Source organism: Procambarus clarkii, chromosome 31, assembly GCF_040958095.1.
Source record: "Procambarus clarkii isolate CNS0578487 chromosome 31, FALCON_Pclarkii_2.0, whole genome shotgun sequence".
In the NCBI taxonomy this organism is placed as follows: Eukaryota; Metazoa; Arthropoda; class Malacostraca; order Decapoda; family Cambaridae; genus Procambarus; species Procambarus clarkii.
Window position 1 is genome coordinate 8,365,806 of NC_091180.1, and position 18,841 is coordinate 8,384,646.

At 48.1% G+C, this 18,841-nt stretch overlaps 1 protein-coding gene across 1 annotated transcript in view; it reads right to left on the bottom strand.

Moving 5' to 3' along the window:
- Positions 1-18,841, bottom strand: part of LOC123753245 (putative neural-cadherin 2) — a 95,741-nt gene that overhangs the window by 2,484 nt on the left and 74,416 nt on the right. Inside the window, exons 16-17 of the mRNA XM_069334115.1 lie at positions 6,105-6,311; positions 5,147-5,398 (exon numbers count right to left, since the gene is read on the bottom strand). Of these exons, the coding sequence (XP_069190216.1) occupies positions 5,147-5,398; positions 6,105-6,311 (459 nt within the window). The remainder of the gene's footprint in view (positions 1-5,146; positions 5,399-6,104; positions 6,312-18,841) is intronic.

Consider the following 18,841-nt stretch of genomic DNA (forward strand, 5'->3'; position numbering starts at 1 on the left):
CTCACACAGACTCGTTGTCTCCTGTTGCTTAGGTACTCCTCTATTCACCGGAGTACCTTCCCTCTCACTCCAGCCTGCATCTCCAACTTTCGCACTAGCCTCTTGTGTGGCACTGTATCAAAGGCTTTCTGACAATTCAAAAATATGCAGTCTGCCCACCCTTCTCTTTCTTGCCTTATTTTTGTTGCCTGGTCGTAGAATTCAAGTAACCCTGTGAGGCAGGACCTGCCATCCCTGAACCCATGTTGATGCTGTGTTACAAAGTTCCTTCGCTCCAGATGCTCCACTAGTTTTTTTCGCACAATCTTCTCCATCAGCTTGCATGGTATGCAGGTTAGGGACACTGGCCTGTAGTTCAGTGCCTCCTGTCTATCCCCTTTCTTGTATATCGGGACTACGTTAGCTGCTTTCCAAATATCTGGCAGTTCCCCTGTTGCCAGTGATTTGTTATACACTATGGAGAGTGGTAGGCTCAGTTCTCTTGCTCCTTCCTTTAGAAGCCAAGGGGAGATTCCATCTGGGCCTATAGCCTTCGTCACGTCCAACTCTAGTAAACACTTCCTTACTTCCCCACTGGTAATCTCAAACTCTTCCAGTGGTTCCTGGTTAGCTATTCCCTCACTTACCTCTGGAATTTCTCCTTGCTCTAAGGTGAAGACCTCCTGGAATTTCTTATTCAATTCCTCACACACTTCCTTGTCATTTGTAGTGAATCCTTCCGCCCCTATCCTTAATCTCATAACCTGTTCCTTTACTGTTGTTTTTCTCCTAATGTGGCTATGCAACAATTTAGGCTGAGTCTTTGCCTTGCTTGCGATGTCATTTTCGTATTGTCTTTCTGCCTCTCTTCTCATCCTGACATATTCATTCCTGGCATTCTGGTATCTTTCTCTGCTCTCCAGTGTCCTGTTATTCCTATAGTTTCTCCATGCCCTTTTACTTTGCTGCTTAGCTAGCCTACATCTTTGATTAAACCATGGGTTTCTCATCTTCATTTCTCTGTTTTCCTTTTGGACTGGGACAAACTTGTTTGCTGCGTCCTTGCACTTCTGCGTGATGTAATCCATCATATCTTGGGCCGTCTTTCCCCTGAGCTCTGTTTCCCATGCTATATCTGTTAGGAATTTTCTTACCCCCTCATAGTTTCCCTTTCGGTATGGTAACCTTTTGGTTTCGGTATCCCTCCTCGAGTTCAATAACCCTTCTTCAATCAAGTACTCAAACACCAGTACACTGTGGTCGCTCATTCCTACTGGGTCCTCAAAACCGATTTCTCTTATGTCGGAGTCGTTCAGAGTGAAGACTAGGTCGAGTCTCGCTGGTTCGTCATTGCCTCGCATCCTTGTGGGTTCTCCGACATGCTGGGTTAAAAAGTTGCTTGTCACCACCTCCAATAGTTTGGCTCTCCACGTATCCTCGCCTCCATGCGGTTCCTTGTTCTCCCAGTCAATCTTTCCGTGATTGAAGTCGCCCATGATGAGCAGGTGGGATCTATTTCTACAGGCAGCAGAGGCTGCCCTCTCAATTATAGTGTTAACTGCCTTGTTGTTGTTTTCATACTCTTGACTGGGTCTCCTGTCATTTGGTGGAGGGTTGTATATTACTGCTACTACTATTCTTGGTCCTCCCATTGTTATGGTGCCTGCTATGTAGTCTCTGAACTCCTCACAGCCCAGGATGGCCATCTCCTTAAAACTCCATTCCCTTCTCATGAGTAGGGCCACTCCGCCTCCTCCCCTACCTTCCCTCTCTTTCCTTATTACTGTATACTCCTGGGGAAACACGGCATTCGTTATGATTCCAGAGAGTTTTGTTTCAGTGAGTCCGATTACATCTGGGTTAACTTCCTGTGCTCTTTCCCTTAGTTCACTTGTCTTGCTTGTGATCCCATCTATGTTCGAGTACATCACCCTGAAACTGACTCTCTTCTGCTTTTCTGGGGGGGACCTTTGCGATCTGGGGTGAGTGGGAGCTGGGGGGACCTGGCACGGGGGGATTGGTGGAGGAGGGAGGGCTTGGGGTGGTGGGGGAGAGGGGGAGGGTACAGGGGGTGGATAAGAGGGGGAGGGTACAGGGGGTGGATAAGAGGGGGAGGGTACAGGGGGTGGATAAGAGGGGGAGGGTACAGGAGGTGGGTAAGAGAGGGAGGGTTGGGGAAGCATGGGGGGACGAGAGGCTGTGGGGGATAGGGGAGATGGGGGGGCTTGGGGGGAGAGAAAAGGGTGGAGGGCTTGGGGGGCGTGGGGGAAAAGGGAGGGCTGAGGTGGGTGAGGAAGAGGGGAGGGTTTAGGGGAGTGGGGGAGAGGGGAAGACTTAGGTGGGGTGGGGGAGACTGCATGGGGGGCTTAGGGGGGGGGGGGAAGGGAGGGCATGGGGGTGGGAGAGACGGGAAGGCATGTGGGAGAAGGGAGGGCATGGGGGATGGGGGAGAAGGGAGGTCCTGGGGAGAGGGGTGAGGGGGAGAAGGGGGGTGAGTGGGGGGAGGGGGGTGGGTGGGGGGAGGGTGCCCTAGGTGGGTACTTAGTGGGGGGCTGACAGGGGATGGGGCGGGTTGGGTGTCTGTTGGGTAGAATGTGGGGGTGGTGCCCCAATCAAACAGTGGCTGTTGCACTGTTTGAGGAAGGTTCTCCACTTCCCTCTGGGATTGTAGGGTTCTGGGTTGTGGTACTCTGATTTCCTTCTCTCTCCCTGCGCTCCTTCCTCGCGTCTGCTGTCCGTATTCTCTCTTCCCTTGTCATATCCCTCTGCAGGAATATTTTCTTGAACTTCTCTACTCCTTTTAGACAACACTTCCTTGCTAGCAGTTCCTCTTTCGCGATTTCGCTCATGAAAACCACCTTTATCATTCGGTCTCTGTCCTTGTTGTACTTTCCAAGCCTGAAAACCTTTTCAACATTTCGCTCAGCTCCCTCCATCCTTACCTCTTTAAGGATCTCTTTAATCATGTTTTTGTCCTTGTCTCTCCGCTCCTTTGGTCTGGTCCCTGTTTGTTCTTTAATGCCTGCTACTACTACTGCTCTATTTCTCTCTATCAGCCGGCTAGTACATCTAGCTGCTTCCTGAGAGGAAGCCACTTCCATGGCAACTTCCTTAACCGCAGACCTAGCTTCAGGGCTCTTTTTAAGCATTTCAGCAAATGAGATCTGGGTTGTGGTGGTCCCCTCCACAGTAGCATTCCCATCTCCCTGGGGTACGGTTTGTGCCTGGTATTGTGGAAGAGTCTCCTTTAGGTATCTTATCTCCTCCTTTGCTGCCCTAAAATCATCTTGCAGGTTGGCTACTGTCTCCCTCATTACCCTCAGTCCTTCACTGAATTCATTCTGCATTTGCTGGAGTACTTCCTTCATCCAGGCTTCCTGTTCCATCCCATCCTCTGTGTTTGTTCCAGTTGTGAATGTCCTGCGTTTGGCAGTCAGAGTTCGTCTCCCTTCCATGATTTCCCTATGAGTGTGTGTGTGAGAGAAAGAGAGAGAGAGAGAGAGAGAGAGAGAGAGAGAGAGAGAGAGAGAGAGAGAGAGAGAGAGAGAGAGAGAGAGAGAGAGAGACAGAGAGAGAGGGGGGGGGGGAGGGAGAGAGAGGGGGGAGGGAGAGAGAGGGGGGGAGGAAGAGAGAGAGGGGTGGGAGCGAGAGAGGGGAGGGAGCGAGAGAGGGGAGGGAGAGAGAGAGGGGAGGGAGAGAGAGAGGGGAGGGAGAGAGAGAGGGGAGGGAGAGAGAGAGGGGAGGGAGGGAGGGGGTGAGGGAGAGAGAGGGGGAGGGGGAGAGAGAGGGGGAGGGGGAGAGAGAGAGGGGGGAGAGAGAGAGGGGGGAGAGAGAGAGGGGGAGAGAGAGAGGGGGAGAGAGAGGGGGGAGGGGGAGAGAGAGGGGGAGGGAGAGAGAGGGGGGAGGGAGAGAGAGAGGGAGAGAGAGGGGGAGAGGGAGAGAGAAGGGGAGAGGGAGGGAGAGGGGGAGAGGGAGAGAGAGGGGGAGAGGGAGAGAGAGGGGGAGAGGGAGAGAAAGGGGGAGGGAGAGAGAGAGAGAGAGAGAGAGAGAGAGAGAGAGAGAGAGAGAGAGAGAGAGAGAGAGAGAGAGAGAGAGAGAGAGAGAGAGGGGGGGGGGGAGAGAGAGAGAGAGAGAGAGAGAGAGAGAGAGGGGGGGGGGGGAGAGAGAGAGAGGGGGAGGGAGAGAGAGAGAGAGGAGGTGTGTGAGTATATGGGGAGAGGTGGAAGGTGGAAGTGAGGGAGGGGGAAGGAGAGGGTGTGTGGGGGTGGGTTAGTGCGGGAGGGTACAGAGAGAGGTTGTGTGTGTGTGCGCGTGTGTGTGTGTGCGCGTGTGCGTGTGTGTGTGTGTGTGTGTGTGTGTTGAGTGCGGGGGTGTTTGTGTATAGGGGGAGGGGTAGGGGGGTGTCTTGGGGCAGTGTAAGGCGTGGGAACGTGAGGGGTGAGGGTGGGTGAGTGAGGGTGAGCGGTCACCAGTGTGTGCGTGCGTGCGTGCATGTGTGTGTGTGTGTTTACACTGGCTTGTTGTGGTGAGGAGGAGGGGGGGGGGGGGGTTGGTCTAGTCAGTGGCGGTGTAATGTAACACACAGGTGTGAGAAGCTGGTACCAAACTGAGGCTCTTGAGCTACTTTTTCGTATTTTAATTAACTTATGTTCAAAGCTAATTACTATATAAAAAAAAACACTGTACACCTTATATGACTGACTTTGAGAGGCACTCACCTCCGACCTCCGAGTAAGCATCCCACAGCACAATTAGGTGATTTATGAAGCGATGTCCGATATTGTTGTTGACTTCCTCCCCACGTGGTGGTCCAAACTCTTCCCTTCGCGGCCTCTGGTGCCACCGTCTTGCCACAATCTCGTTCTTTTTCAATTTTTTTTCTTATCAAACGTTATAAGAATTCACTATGTTGCGTTATCACTGCGTTGCTGTACCTTTCATATGACCAAAAACTATGTTTTGGGCTCACTGGTACGTAAATATCCCGAGAATATTGAAGTAATTCGCGGACTGCACGTCCTACCCTTGTTCACTGACCGCCGTCCTACTGCCTACTGTGTGTGTGTGTGTGTGTGTGTGTGTGTTTATGAGTGCAGCAAACACTTCTCTGGTTTTAAAGCAGTAAAACAAAATCATGTATCTTGCACACACAACAGTTCAGACTCACAGGAAGACAGTGATCCGGGAGATGAGCCATCGCCTTCGTATGCATAATTCCTCAGGTCGTCCCCTGCGGGAGGGATGCTGCCGGTACCTCTCATACCGCCGACGCCGTTCTGCTTCCCCTTCTCCAACGTCGCCCCTCCGGATTTCTTGCCTCCACGCTCAACGTCCGGGGCAGGCACTGAGGACCCGCTCTGTCTCTGGTGCTCCATGCTGTTGGTCTCAGAGGCAGCGTCCACCTGCAGCACATCTACGCCTGCCCAATATTATTAAATGAAATAAACAAATCATTCTCAGAAAAAAAACTTACATAAGTTGACAAGATGAAGATATAAATACAGTTCTCTCCAAGGGCAAGCGATTTATACACAGAGATCCGAATAGCATATGAAAGCTGAAACTATAAAGATACTTAACCACTTGTGAATGGTATTGAAGGGCTCCTCTGATGCCTACCGGGATGAAGCCGCTCCCTGGCTTCGATCAGGTACTTAATGCAACTCAAGAGGCCACTGACCTGGTGGGTTAAGGTTTTTGATCCAGTCTGGTAGAAGGAGGGCCACATACCTGTTATATTGGGGTTCTTGGTCCAGGCTGGTAGAGGGAGGGCCACATACCTGCTGTATTAGTGTTCTTGGTCCAGGTTGGTAGAGGGAGGGCCACATACCTGTTGTATTGGGGTTCTTGGTCCAGGCTGGTAGAGGGAGGGCCACATACCTGCTATGTTGGGTTTCTGGTCAGGGCTGGTAGGGGGACGACCACATACCTGCTATGTTGGGGTTATTGGTCCAGGCTGGTAGGAAGAGGGCCACATACCTGCTATATTGGGTTTCTGGTCCATGCTGGTAGGGGGACGGCCACATACCTGCTATGTTGGGGTTCTTGGTCCAGGCGGGTAGGGGGGCGACATACCTGCTATGTTGGGGTTCTTGGTCCAAGCTGGTAGGGGGACGGCCACATACCTGCTATGTTGGGGTTCTTGGTCCAGGCTGGTTGACCGTTGGCTTTGGGCGGCGTCGAGAGCTGCAGCTCCAGCAGGTTGGGCGTGTGGTTGCAAGGCGGAGAAACCTGTTGCTTATAACTGACGGCGTCTTCCTTGTTGTCGGCGGCGTCTCTGCGCAGCGCCGACCGGCGGTGGTGCTGATGCAGCAGAAAGGCGCAGATCAGCACTGTTTTGGGAGGAGCACGTGATGAGCTCAAGGTTTAGTAGTCTAGTGATGTGACCTAGACTGACAGTCTAGTGATGTTACCCACACTGACAGTCTAGTGATGTTACCCACACTGACAGTCTAGTGATGTGACTCACACTGACAGTCTAGTGATGCGACCCACACTGACAGTCTAGTGATGTGACCCACACTGACAGTCTAGTGATATGACCTGCACCGACAGTCTAGTGATGTGACCTACACTGACAGTAGTCTAATATGTAGCCTGTTGGATATTTCCAACACCGAATACAACATTGTTGTATTCTCATTACTTATTACTAACCGTACTAATTATTGTAGTAAGTAAAATTAACAACACGTAGAATTCTCATGTACTAATAATTTCATCTGTGCAGTAGGCTAGAATTCTCACGTCACCTGACGCCAGTATTACGTCAGATTTCCTAACAGTAAACACATTATATCCAATGTATGTGAGAATTAAATTCGATTCTCCATAATTAAAGCATTCTATACAATACAATACAATACAATACAATACAATTTTATTTAGGTAAGGTACATACATACAATAAATATTTACAAGGATTGTTTAACTTATAGGTATAGCTAGTACATACAATGCCTAAAGCCACTATTACGCAGAGCGTTTTGGGCATGATAAACTTAAATGACAAGCTTAATACTAATTGAGCATAATGAGTAGAATGAAAACAAGAAATGAAAACATAGATGAAAAAGCAGCACAAATACAATTATGTCGACAAACAGCGCTCTTTAAAGAAAAAAACAGACATTGGTTGACAATAGAAGGGTAAGGTAGGTTACAGGGAATTTATTAGGTATAGCTTCGCTTTTAACTTAAACTGGTTGAGAGAGGTACAGTCTTTAACATGGTTGGGAAGGTCATTCCACATTCTGGGCCCCTTGATTTGTAGAGCATTTCTAGTTTGATTAAGTCGTACTCTAGGAATATCAAAACTGTATTTATTTCTGGTGTGATGCTCATGGGATCTGATACAACCTTCTATGAAGCTTTTGAGATCAGGATTGGCATTATAGTTTAGCGTTTTATATATGTATAATACACATGAGAGAATGTGCAGTGACTTAATGTCTAACATATTCAGAGATTTAAGTAGGGGTACCGAGTGATGTCTGGGGCCAGAATTGGATATTGTCCTAATAGCAGCTTTGTGTTGAGTAATTAGAGGACGTAAGTGATTTTGGGTAGTAGAGCCCCAAGCACAAATACCATAGTTGAGATATGGATAGATAAGGGAGTAATAGAGAGTCACCAGGGCAGGGCGTGGTACATAATATCTGATCTTAGAAAGAATGCCCACAGTTTTTGAAACTTTTTTTGATATGTTTAGAATGTGTCCCTGGAAATTAAGCTTGTGGTCAATGAGAATGCCAAGGAATTTGCCATCTAATTTGTTACAAATTTGGGTATTGTTTATTTTGAGATTTATTTGATTAGAGGATTTATTGCCAAACAGAATATAAAAGGTTTTGTCAATGTTAAGGGTGAGTTTGTTGGCAGTTAGCCACAGATGGACTTTATTTAGCTCAGTATTTACTGTGGCATTTAGAGCAAGGGGATCAGGACTGGAGTAAATGAAGGTTGTGTCATCAGCAAATAGAATTGGTTTGAGGTGTTGGGAGGCATTTGGAAGGTCATTAATGTAGATGAGAAAGAGGAGAGGGCCAAGTATGCTGCCCTGGGGAACACCAATGTTGATGGGTAGGGTGGGAGAAATTGTATTATTCACAGAAACATATTGGAGCCTGTCAGTAAGGTAGGATTTGAGGTATTGTAGGGAGTGTCCTCTGACTCCATAATGATGTAATTTAAGAAGAAGGTTTTGGTGGTTGACAGTGTCAAAAGCTTTACGCAGGTCCACAAACAACCCAACAGAGAACTCATTTTTATCAAGAGCTGTATGAATCGAGTTAAGCATACTAATAAGTGCATCGTTAGTGCTTTTTTTTGGGTCTGAAGCCATATTGGCAAGGGCTAAGTATATTGAGTTTGGCTAGATATGAGTAAAGCTGCTTATAGATTAGTTTTTCAAAAATTTTTGACAAGTTTGGCAGGATAGATATAGGTCTGTAGTTGTTAACATCTGTGAGATTACCACATTTGTGGACAGGGGTTACTCTCGCTTTTTTTAGAATATCTGGGAAGGTTTGGAGTTCAAGTGACTTGTTGAAGAGCAAAGCAATAGCAGGGGCTAAAGATCTGGAGGCTTTTTTGTAAATTAAAGTTGGTATCTCCTCAAGGGCACCAGACTTGGTTTTAAGGGAAAGGATTATCTCATTGACGTCAGTGGAATTAATAGGCTTTAGGTACAGAGACTGTGGATAGTTACCTGAAAGATAGTCATTAATGTCTGTACTGGAAGATGGAATATCATTTGCAAGGGATGAACCAATGGAAGAGAAGAACCTATTGAACTCAGTAGCAGAATCAGAGGCTGAAAGTTGACCATCGTTATTAGACAGGAGAGTCGGTTTGTTATTTAAAGACTTCTTTGATCCCAATATTTGAGAAATTGTTCTCCAAGTTTGTTTAATGTTGCTCTTTATTTGGGTAAATTTATCTTCGTAGTATTTAGTTTTGGCTCGTCTAATTATCTTAGACAGCAATAATGAGTAATTCTTTGAAAATTCTTTGGAGACAATTCCTAACCTATACTTCTTCTCAAGGTCATGTTTTTTATTAATAGATTTAAGTATTCCCTTTGTAAGCCAGGGATTGTTAAGCCTTTTGGTTGTGACTTGTTTTGTAAGCATAGGACAGTGGGTATTATAAAGGCTAAGAGTTTTTTGAAGAAAAGATTGTACTGCAAGGTTGATGTCCACTATGTTACCTAACTCGGACTCCCAGTTGACATTATCAGCAGCAGTTATAAAATTGTCTATAGCAGTTTCATTGTGCAGTCTAAAACGTATCACTCTTGACTCAAGAGGTGGTTTGCTAGTGTTAGTTAAGAGAAATGTGGGGTAATGATCTGTAGTGCTATCGGTGATTATACCTGAAGTAAGCGGAGAGGTTATGTTTGTCCAGATGTGATCGAGCATCGTGGCAGTGCTATCAGTGATTCTAGTAGGTCTAGTGATTAAGGGTATGAGGAAGCAGGAATTCATACAGTTGAGGAAGCTAACAGCAGTGGGGTGTTCAGGCTCGCAGAGGTCAATATTAAAGTCCCCTGCGATAATTAGGTGGTTTTTGTTCAGTCTGTTATCAAGTATTAGATTTCTAAGGTTTGAGTTGAATTCGGACACATCAGTGTTAGGAATTCTATAAACTGCACCCACAGTCAGGACAGACTCGGCACCCTTGACTCTGAAGCTGGCGAAGATATACTCCCCATAGCAGTCTCTGGTTCTAATTTCTTTTAAGCATGTTAGTTCTTGGTGGTAGTAAAGAGCAGTGCCACCACCTCTCTGAATTTGACGACAGTTGTGAATTGCTGAGTAGTTAGGCATGTTAAAGAGCTGAGTAGTATCCTCTTTCAACCATGTTTCAGTAAGTATAATAAAAGAGAATTTGTTGTCAATAGCTTCAATCAAGGCACTAACATCATCGAAGTATTCTGTATTATAACTAATTGCAGACGAATTGATCTCTAACTAAAAGCCGAATAGAGCGTTGGAATCATAGCGTCTATCTCGTGACGTTAACGTCACCAGTGAATGCCATGGGGAGACATTAATTCCTCTCCCTTATATATTTACTACTCTTAAAGTGGTAAATAATAATAATTTCCTCCTCTAAATAATAAACCCGTCCAGTCTTCAACGTTTCAAGCGTAAATGCGAGAAATATTAATGTTCGAGACAATAATTTGTTTTATGAACGCGACTCGGCGTGGGTGGAGGAAGGCCAGCTCAGTACACGTGGAGAGCCGTTCAGAGGCAGACCTGCGCTTATCGTACTCATAAGAAGACGCCATTGTCCAGCAACTAGGACAGGCGTTATCCATCCTCAGATGAAAGTCGCCACTGTGAGGCGTGAATAACCTTGCAGATAGTATCTTCAGCTGGTGCTGGTGTCAAATAAGGAGCCCTTTGACTTGGTTCTTGACGACACATGACCGGCCAGCGAAGCGCGTCACTATCCAGGATAGGGTTAACCAGAGCCTGGGACGCGAAGCACGGCAATCTTAATACTTATACAGTGCCCACAGCTAAGTATATTCTTTTATGTGATGCATCGGGTAAAAGGTTTAATAGTAGCAGGGTGATTGTCCGTTATGACGCACGATAACATCTAATAACAGGTGATTAAAATTTGTTACCTGTAACTCTTAATTTTCTTGAATATATAGATTCAGTAGTTAAATCAGTTGCTACTGTAAAATATTTGTCTTGCAGCACGAGAGAAGAATTCTCCATGCTGCCTTCTCCCATGTTAACCCGTTCTACTCGTCAGTCGACCGAGTCCAGAGAATAAGAGGAACTTCCATGGCTTTCTAAAGGAATCTTCATTAAGCTAAGATTTATTTCCTTTTATGATTCTATTGCAATTTCTTGTGTGCAGAATTCTTTGGGATTAATATGTGGTTTACTGCAATTCATTACTATGCTCATAATCTATGTTCCCCTTTATGGTAATGATATCAGTTTCAATATTATTTTATAGGATTAGATTATTATTAATTGAATTAGTGAACGAACCACACTAATTCCTGGACGTACTTACCTCCAGTAATAACCCCCCAATGTAGGTGTTTGAGGTTTGTTTCATTTAATAATACAGCCCATTAATTATTTCTATGATCATATTTTCTAGTTTTATCCATAGTTACTGGTTTCATCTAGGAATTATCTAATGATCAGAAATTCTCAGTTTCCCTCTTTACTATAAAAGCGGGTGGTCCTTCGTAATTTAATTTACTACATTAATATTTAAATAATCATGTTCAAGCCCCAAATATCCCACATTATGGTCCTTATCGAACCGGATAGGCATTAAATTTATAATTAAATTATTAACCATTAATAACTAACCCTTGTGTGATAGAAGCTAGACTAACTATTTAATTAATTGTGTCAACTAACATTGTAACACACCAGTTAGCCTAGATCACACTAACATATTGCTACTTTCACCTCATGTATAAGGTAGCTTTAGTGGGTCATAGCCAATTACCCACAACACTTAGACCTATACCTCACACCGAGGTGAGAATCTTTAGGTCACCAGGAGCAACAGCTCATAACTTTTATAATAACCCCACCCTAACACCTGCGTTAGAGTGGCCTCACCATCTAACCATTATATACTTAGGTGGTAATGACATCCACCCCACTCGTCATCCAGCCGAGGTGATCAAACACCTCAAAGCCATAATTTCTTCTTTCAAGCTCATCAGTGAATCAGTAGTATTCACATTAGTGGAACCTCGCCAACCAAGTCAAGATAATCGTTGGGGAGTAACTCCGGAATACTACCTGAGAGCTGCTAAGTACATAAATTTCAGGCTGAAAAAGCGAGTGAGATTGGATGCCACATATATCCAATTTACAGCCAGACCTTACAGACAGAACCTGAACAGAGATGGGGTACATTTGTCAGGGGAATCTAGGTTGCATGTGGTTGACAAGTTAATTAACACCATCAACCATCACAAAAGGCTGTGGCTAGCAAGCCAAACTTAACTGTACATAATTGTTCACCTGTGTGTGCATGAGCACTCTTATAAAACAAAAAAACCCAAAAATACAGCACAACTATATTCACCTTACTGCACCACAATAATCTTTACCCATGTTATTAGGTAGAATTTAGGCTGAGATTGTGCTGAATTTGGTACAAGCCCAGACTAAATAATTTTATAGTTCTTAGTTAGGAATTATTACGACTAGATCTCCCCCTCCCCGCTCAGCTCGTTGTCGCCGTCTGGGGGCTTAGTGGGCGGCTGCCGGAGTGTGATGCTCCTTGGGACAGTCCTCTGTCCTTTTCTAGCCTTGTGCTCCTGCTGCCGTCCTCTCCAATTCTGCTGGGCATCTTTTCCTTTTCCTTCTGTTTCGTTTTTCTCCCCCCTCTTCTCCTATCTGCTTGCCGTTTCCTGCCGACCTTTTGCTCGTTCTGGTTCTTCCCTTGGACTTCTTCTACTTTGACGCCCGGGTGCTTGAGGAGGCATACTCTTGCACCCGTAGAACTGCAGTACCCGACGTCGAGAGCGAGGGGAACCTTTTATTGTCAATCCCCACTTCGTCACTGAACCCGATCTCGACGGACTGTCGGTTTCTTAAGGTGGCGTTTGTGGGGCGTATACTCACGACGCACCCCTAGGAGGCCCCGACAAGATCGGCGATAGCTTCTTGTTGGGTGTCCTGCCTCTAATTGTGGCTCCATGGTGGGTGTGGGGGCACATTCGTGAGTGAATTCGTAATTTCGTCAAGATGATAACCCCTGTTTCGGCTGCTTCTGGCTTACCTTTTCAGGCTCGTGGGGTGGGCGACCAAGCCCCCGAGTCGGTCCGTATTGGAAGACCGGGCTCTGTAGCCTCCGCTGCATTGGGCCCCGACCTTGCTCCTCCTTTGGCCTCTCTGACTCCTTCCCCTGGCTCCCCTCCCTCCTCTGTGGTTGGGTCGAGCCCCAAGCCCCCAGTGGTGACTACCTCGTCCCCTGGCGCGGCTCCTTCTCTAGTTGTTACTACTGCGCCTTTTAACCCCTCTCTCTCTGGGGGTTCTCACCGCCGTTCTCGTCACGGCCGCCCTCGCTCGATTCCTTCCAGTTCTGCTACCTATCAAGCCTTGTTTGGTCCCGCTTCGTGGGCCAAATATTTTGATCTCCTCCCTCTTGATTCTGCGCCTCCTGACGATTTCTCCCTTCATCGACATCTCATTGATTCCGTGGATGCCTCCATTACTTTTAACCCCACTCGTCTCGGTACGCGTGTCGTTGCTGCTCCTTCTCAGGATGCTGCTTCCCGCTTGGCTGCCTTATCCTGCCTTGGCGAGACCCCCGTTCGGGTCTCGAAGAACGTCCAGTTGAATGCCAGTGTTGGCACTATTTTGCTCCCGCCCCATGTTGCGACCGGTGTTCGGGACCTACGCGACTGCCACGACGATATTCGACATATCCTCGCTGCCCAGGGCCATTCTATTCTCCAGGTGGACACGTTTACTCGTCCCCCTCGTGGTAGTCGCCGTCAACCCCTCCGGGTTGTGAAGATTACCTTTGATGGTAGGACCCTTCCACCCTCTGTCATTCTTGCTGGTGCCAGGTGCTCTGTCCAGGAGTACATTCCTTCTCCTCGGCTCTGCAACAAGTGCTGGAGGTTTGGGCATGGTGCCCTCCGCTGCTCCGGGACTGTCTCTCTCTGTCCTTTGTGTGGTGGCAAAGGTCACTCTAAGTCGGAGTGCGCTTCTCCCCAGGCTCGTTGCCTCAACTGCGGTGAGGCCCATCCTACCTTCTCCCGTGCGTGTGTCCATTACAAGCTTGAGGCAGCCGTCCTCAACTTGAAGCACCGGGAGCGTTTATCTTTTCCTGAGGCGAGGCGCCAGGTTCGCCGGCTCCCGCCTTACGCTAATATCTCTTATGCTCGCGTGTTGCGCTCTTCCTCTCCTCGTCCTTCCCGCCTTCCTCAGACTCACAACCGTTTCCAGGCCTTGGACCCTGATGCGCCCACTGCCCCCTCCTCTGTCCCTTTGGGTTCTCTCCCGAAGGATCCTCCTCCTGGTCCTCTGTCTGGGGTTCCCCTTCCTTCTACCCGGTCTGTCGTGTCTTCTGTGTCTCCTTCCTCGTCCCCCTCCGATCCTCCTTCCCATCCTCTTCCTCCATCTATCGGCTCTCCCCGCCGCCTGTCGGTGCGGGCGGATGTCCATCGCTCTCCTAATGGCCGTCGTGTGTGCTCTCGTTCGGCTTCTCCTGTTGAGACACTGGAATCCGTTGCCCGGTACGTAGTTGCTGGGACACCGGTCTCTTTAAGTCAGAAGCGTAAGCCTGGCTCCTCTCCTTCCTCTTCCCCGGCGGGTAAGAAGGCTTCGCTTTCTTCCTCAGCTCCTCCTTCTGGCTCTGTTGCTCCTTCCACTCCCGTTTCAGTGCTTGCGCCCCCTGTTCCTGCTATGGAGGTTTCTTTGGCCCCTGCTTCCCTTTCGGTTGCTGCTCTTGCTGGGGTGCGCTCCTCTCTTTCTACTCCCCCTCTTCCTGCTGCTGTCCTTAACTGCTCCTCTCCGTTGTCTCCTCCTCCTCCTCCTCCTCCGGACCCTGCCCGCCCACCTCTGATCTGTTCTCCCGTTTCCTTCCCTCCGTCTTTGCTCAGTTTACCCATGCCCCCTAACCCTGACTTTGCTGACCCTGATCCCGACCCTGATATTCTTTAACGTGCTCTGTTGGTCTTTCGCCTTTGTTTCTTCCTTGTTCTCTGTTTTTGTCCTTTCTCTTCTCGTCGTTGTCCATTCTTCAATGGAACGTTCGAGGTTATTACGCCAATTTCCTCGAACTCCAACTTCTGGTTTCGCGGTTTTCGCCCCTTTGTGTCTGTCTCCAGGAGCCGATGCTTGGTGCTCGTCCTGGTCGTTTTCGTGGCTATTCCTTTCTCTCCCCCCCCCCAGCCATTGCTGGGGCTTCTAATTCTTCTGCTCTCTTGATTCGGGCTGATGTTCCCTTTGTTCCTTTACTTTTTCCTTCGCCTCTCCATTGTTCTGCTGCTCGTATCTTTGTGGGGAAATGGTACACAGTTTGTTCCATTTATCTCCCCCCGAGTGTCCCGCTCTCTCTTCCTGATTTGAAACACCTCCTAGACTCCTTGCCGGAGCCTGTGCTCCTGCTGGGTGACTTCAATTGTCGTCATTCTCTTTGGGGTGACGTTCTGACGAATACTCGGGGTCGCCTCCTTGAGCCGTTTCTCCTCTCTTCTTCCCTGTCTCTTCTGAATTCTGGTGAGCCCACTCATTTGGACTCTCGAACTCGCACCCTTTCTTGTCTTGATCTTTCTCTCTGCTCTTCTTCTCTTTACTTAGATTTCACATGGCAGGTTCTTGATGACCTCCATGGAAGTGATCATTTCCCCATCCTTGTTTCCTTTTTCTCTTTTCGCCCTTCCCTCTCTTTCCCTAGGTGGCAGTTTGCTAAGGCGGACTGGACCCTGTTTTCCCTCAGTGCTACTCTCTCTGACCTCTCCCTTCTGCCCCTCTCTCGCGCTCTCCTCCTTTTTCATGACACTGTCTTCGACGCTGCCCTCCGCTCTATTCCTCGCTCTTCCTCTCGGGGTCCACGGAAGTGCGTTCCCTGGTGGAATGCGGACTGTGCTCGGGCTGTCCGCTGTAAGCGTGCAGCCTGGAAGAAGCACCGCCGTAGGCAGACGACCGATTCTTTTCTTTTCTTTCGGAAAGCGAGTGCGGTGGCCCGTAGGGCCATCCGTACGGCTAAACGTGAATGTTGGGCATCTTATGTCTCGACAATTACGTCCGAAACCCCCCCTCTGGCCCAGATCTGGAAGCGTATCCGCAAGATAGCGGGTAAGTTCGTTCCCGATGTTTCACCGGTCCTTCACCTCCATGATACTCTTGTGGCGGACCCGTTGCAGGTCGCTTCCGAACTGGGTTCCCACTTTTCTTCTGTTAGCTCTGGTCTTCATCTTCCCCAATCTTTCCTTCTTCGTAAACCTGTCCTTGAGTCTCGTCCTTTAGATTTCTGCACTCATCTTCAGCTTCCCTATAATGATCCCTTCTCTCTCTCTGAACTTCGTTCTGCCCTGGCCCTCTGCGGTTCTACGGCGGCGGGCTCCGATGGTATTCATTATGAGATGCTTCGCCATCTCCCTCCGAGCACGTCTCAGTATTTACTGAGTCTGTATAATCGGATCTGGGAGTCGTCGTCAGTCCCTGAGGACTGGCTCGATGCCGTTGTCCTCCCTGTTCGCAAACCAGGGTCTCTGGGTACTTCCCCTAAGGACTTTCGCCCTATTGCTCTCACAAGTTGTGTCTGCAAACTCTTTGAACGTATGGTTAACGTTCGTCTGATGTGGTTCCTGGAACACCATCACCTCCTCTCCCCTTCTCAATTTGGTTTCCGCAAGTGCCACAGCACGACAGATGTCCTGGTGAACTTGGAGGTCTATATACGTACTGCTTTTGCTGCGAAGACCTCCGTTGTTGCCGTCCTTTTTGACCTAGAAAAGGCTTACGACACCACTTGGCGTTATCATATGCTATCTCAACTTCATTCTTTTGGCCTTCGTGGTCATCTCCCTCTCTTTCTCCGCAGCTTCCTCTCTCGTCGTTCCTTTCGGGTGCGCCTTGGTACCGCTCTCTCTCCCCCTTTTCAGCAATACGAAGGTGTGCCCCAGGGTAGTGTTCTGAGCACTACTCTTTTTCTGGTTGCCCTCAATGGTCTTCTTTCCTCTCTTCCTTCTGGTGTCTTCTCCGCTCTCTATGTCGATGATCTTACCCTTTGTTGTCAGGGTGATGATTCGCCTCTCCTTCAACGCCGGCTTCAACTTGCGATTGATGCCGTGTCGTCTTGGGCCACAGGTCATGGCTTCAAGTTCTCTACTTCTAAGACTTGTGCCATGACTTTTACGCGGAAACGGGTTGTTCTTCGTCCCTCTTTGTCACTTTATGGTCATCCCCTTGAATACAAAGATTCCGCGAAGCTTTTGGGGTTATTCCTTGACACTCGTTTGTCTTGGTCTCCCCATATCTCTTACCTCCGTGTTGAGTGCTCTAAGTCCCTTACCCTCCTTCGGGTCTTGTCCCATACTTCTTGGGGGGCAGATAGGCGCACTCTCCTTGCTTTACATTCCTCTCTCGTCCTGTCTAAGCTCGATTATGGTTGCCCTGCTTACTCGTCTGCTTCTCCTTCTACTCTTCGCCGTCTTGATGCTTTGCACCATACTGGGTTGCGCCTCAGTTCTGGTGCCTTTCGTTCGACTCCCGTCCTTAGCTTGTATGTTGACACTGGCTTCCTGTCTCTCCAGGACCGCCGTGATCGCTACTGTCTTCGCTATCTTGCGCGGTCCTTGCAACATCCTTCCTCTCGCCTCTGTCGTGCTTTGACTTTTACCCCTCCTGCGGTTCCTGTTCCTCTTCACCACCTCCCTCTTTCTGTCCGGTTATCTCGCCTCCAGGATTCTCTTTCCATTCGTATTTCTGATGTTTCTCCTCGTGTTGTTCCTTCTTTGCCCCCGTGGAGGGTCCCTCTTCCGCGGTTTTGTACATCCTTGACTCGTTTCACTAAAGCTTTTACCCCTCCTACAGTTCTAAAACGCCTTTTCCTCGAGCACTTTTCTTCTCACTCCCGCTCCGTTTCTGTCTTCACCGATGGGTCTAAGTCAGCGGACGGTGTTGGCTACTCTGTTGTTTTTCCTGATCGCACTTATATGTGTCGCTTGCCTCCGGAGACTAGCATCTTTACAGCAGAACTTTATGCTATTCTCTATGCTCTTCGTCTCCTGCTTTCTCGTTGTCAGTCTTCCTTTGTGGTTGTTGTTGACTCTCGTAGTGCCCTCATGGCTCTCGGGTGCTTTAATCCAGTTCATCCGGTAGTTGTCGAGATCCAGCATTGGCTGTTTCTCGTTCACAGTAAATTTAAGTCGGTTGAGTTTTGTTGGGTTCCCAGCCATATTGGCGTGTCTTTAAATGAGCGTGCGGATGCTGCCGCTAAGGAAGCTGTCCGCTCTTGTCCCATCTCTCGTAAAGGCATTCCGTATTCCGACTTTTACCCGGTTATCCATTCCTCAGTCCTTACCCGTTGGCAGGCTTCTTGGTTGTCTGTTACTGGTAACAAGCTACGTACTCTTAAATGTTGTGTTTCCTCGTGGCCGTCCTCCTTCCACCGTAACCGGCGATGGGAAACAGCTCTGGCGAGGTTGCGTATTGGCCATACTCGCTTAACCCATGGTCACTTGATGGAGCGCCGCCCTGCTCCTTATTGTCCTAGTTGCATTGTCCCTCTTACGGTCGTGCATGTCCTTCTTGAATGTCCTGACTTCCAGGACGAGCGTGTGTCTTGCTTTCCGACCGCCCCTCGCGGTCACCTGTCCCTCGATAGAATTCTTGGTGACTCGGATACTTTTGATATCGTTCGCCTTATGCGTTTTTGTTCTCGTATTGGCATCCTTGGTGATATTTAGCGCCCTCTGATTATTTTGCGTATTTGATGGTGCTACATAGCCTTCCCGGTTTGGTGCCTTCTTTTGATAATTACTTACTTACTTACGACTAGATCTCAACTAGTCAGTGTTGTATGTATTATATTATTTGTGCTGACCCTATACAGGGTGGGATCAATTTTTGAGATAACTCTGATTGGAGTGTCTCCATAATATTTCTCTTGTATGCATTATTTTGTGTATCTATTTTGTGTATTGCTGGATTCTCTCCATTAACTCTGATGGTGATAAGGATGAGCTAACCGGACGAGAACTAATGGTGAAGTTCAGACAGTGCACAAAATATCTAGCTATTTGTTGTTAGGTAGGTAGGTACATTCAACCTCAAGTGAGGTAAAATATAAAGTAGTCACCTTAAATTAGGCTACAATTAATGTTACCTGTTCACTAATG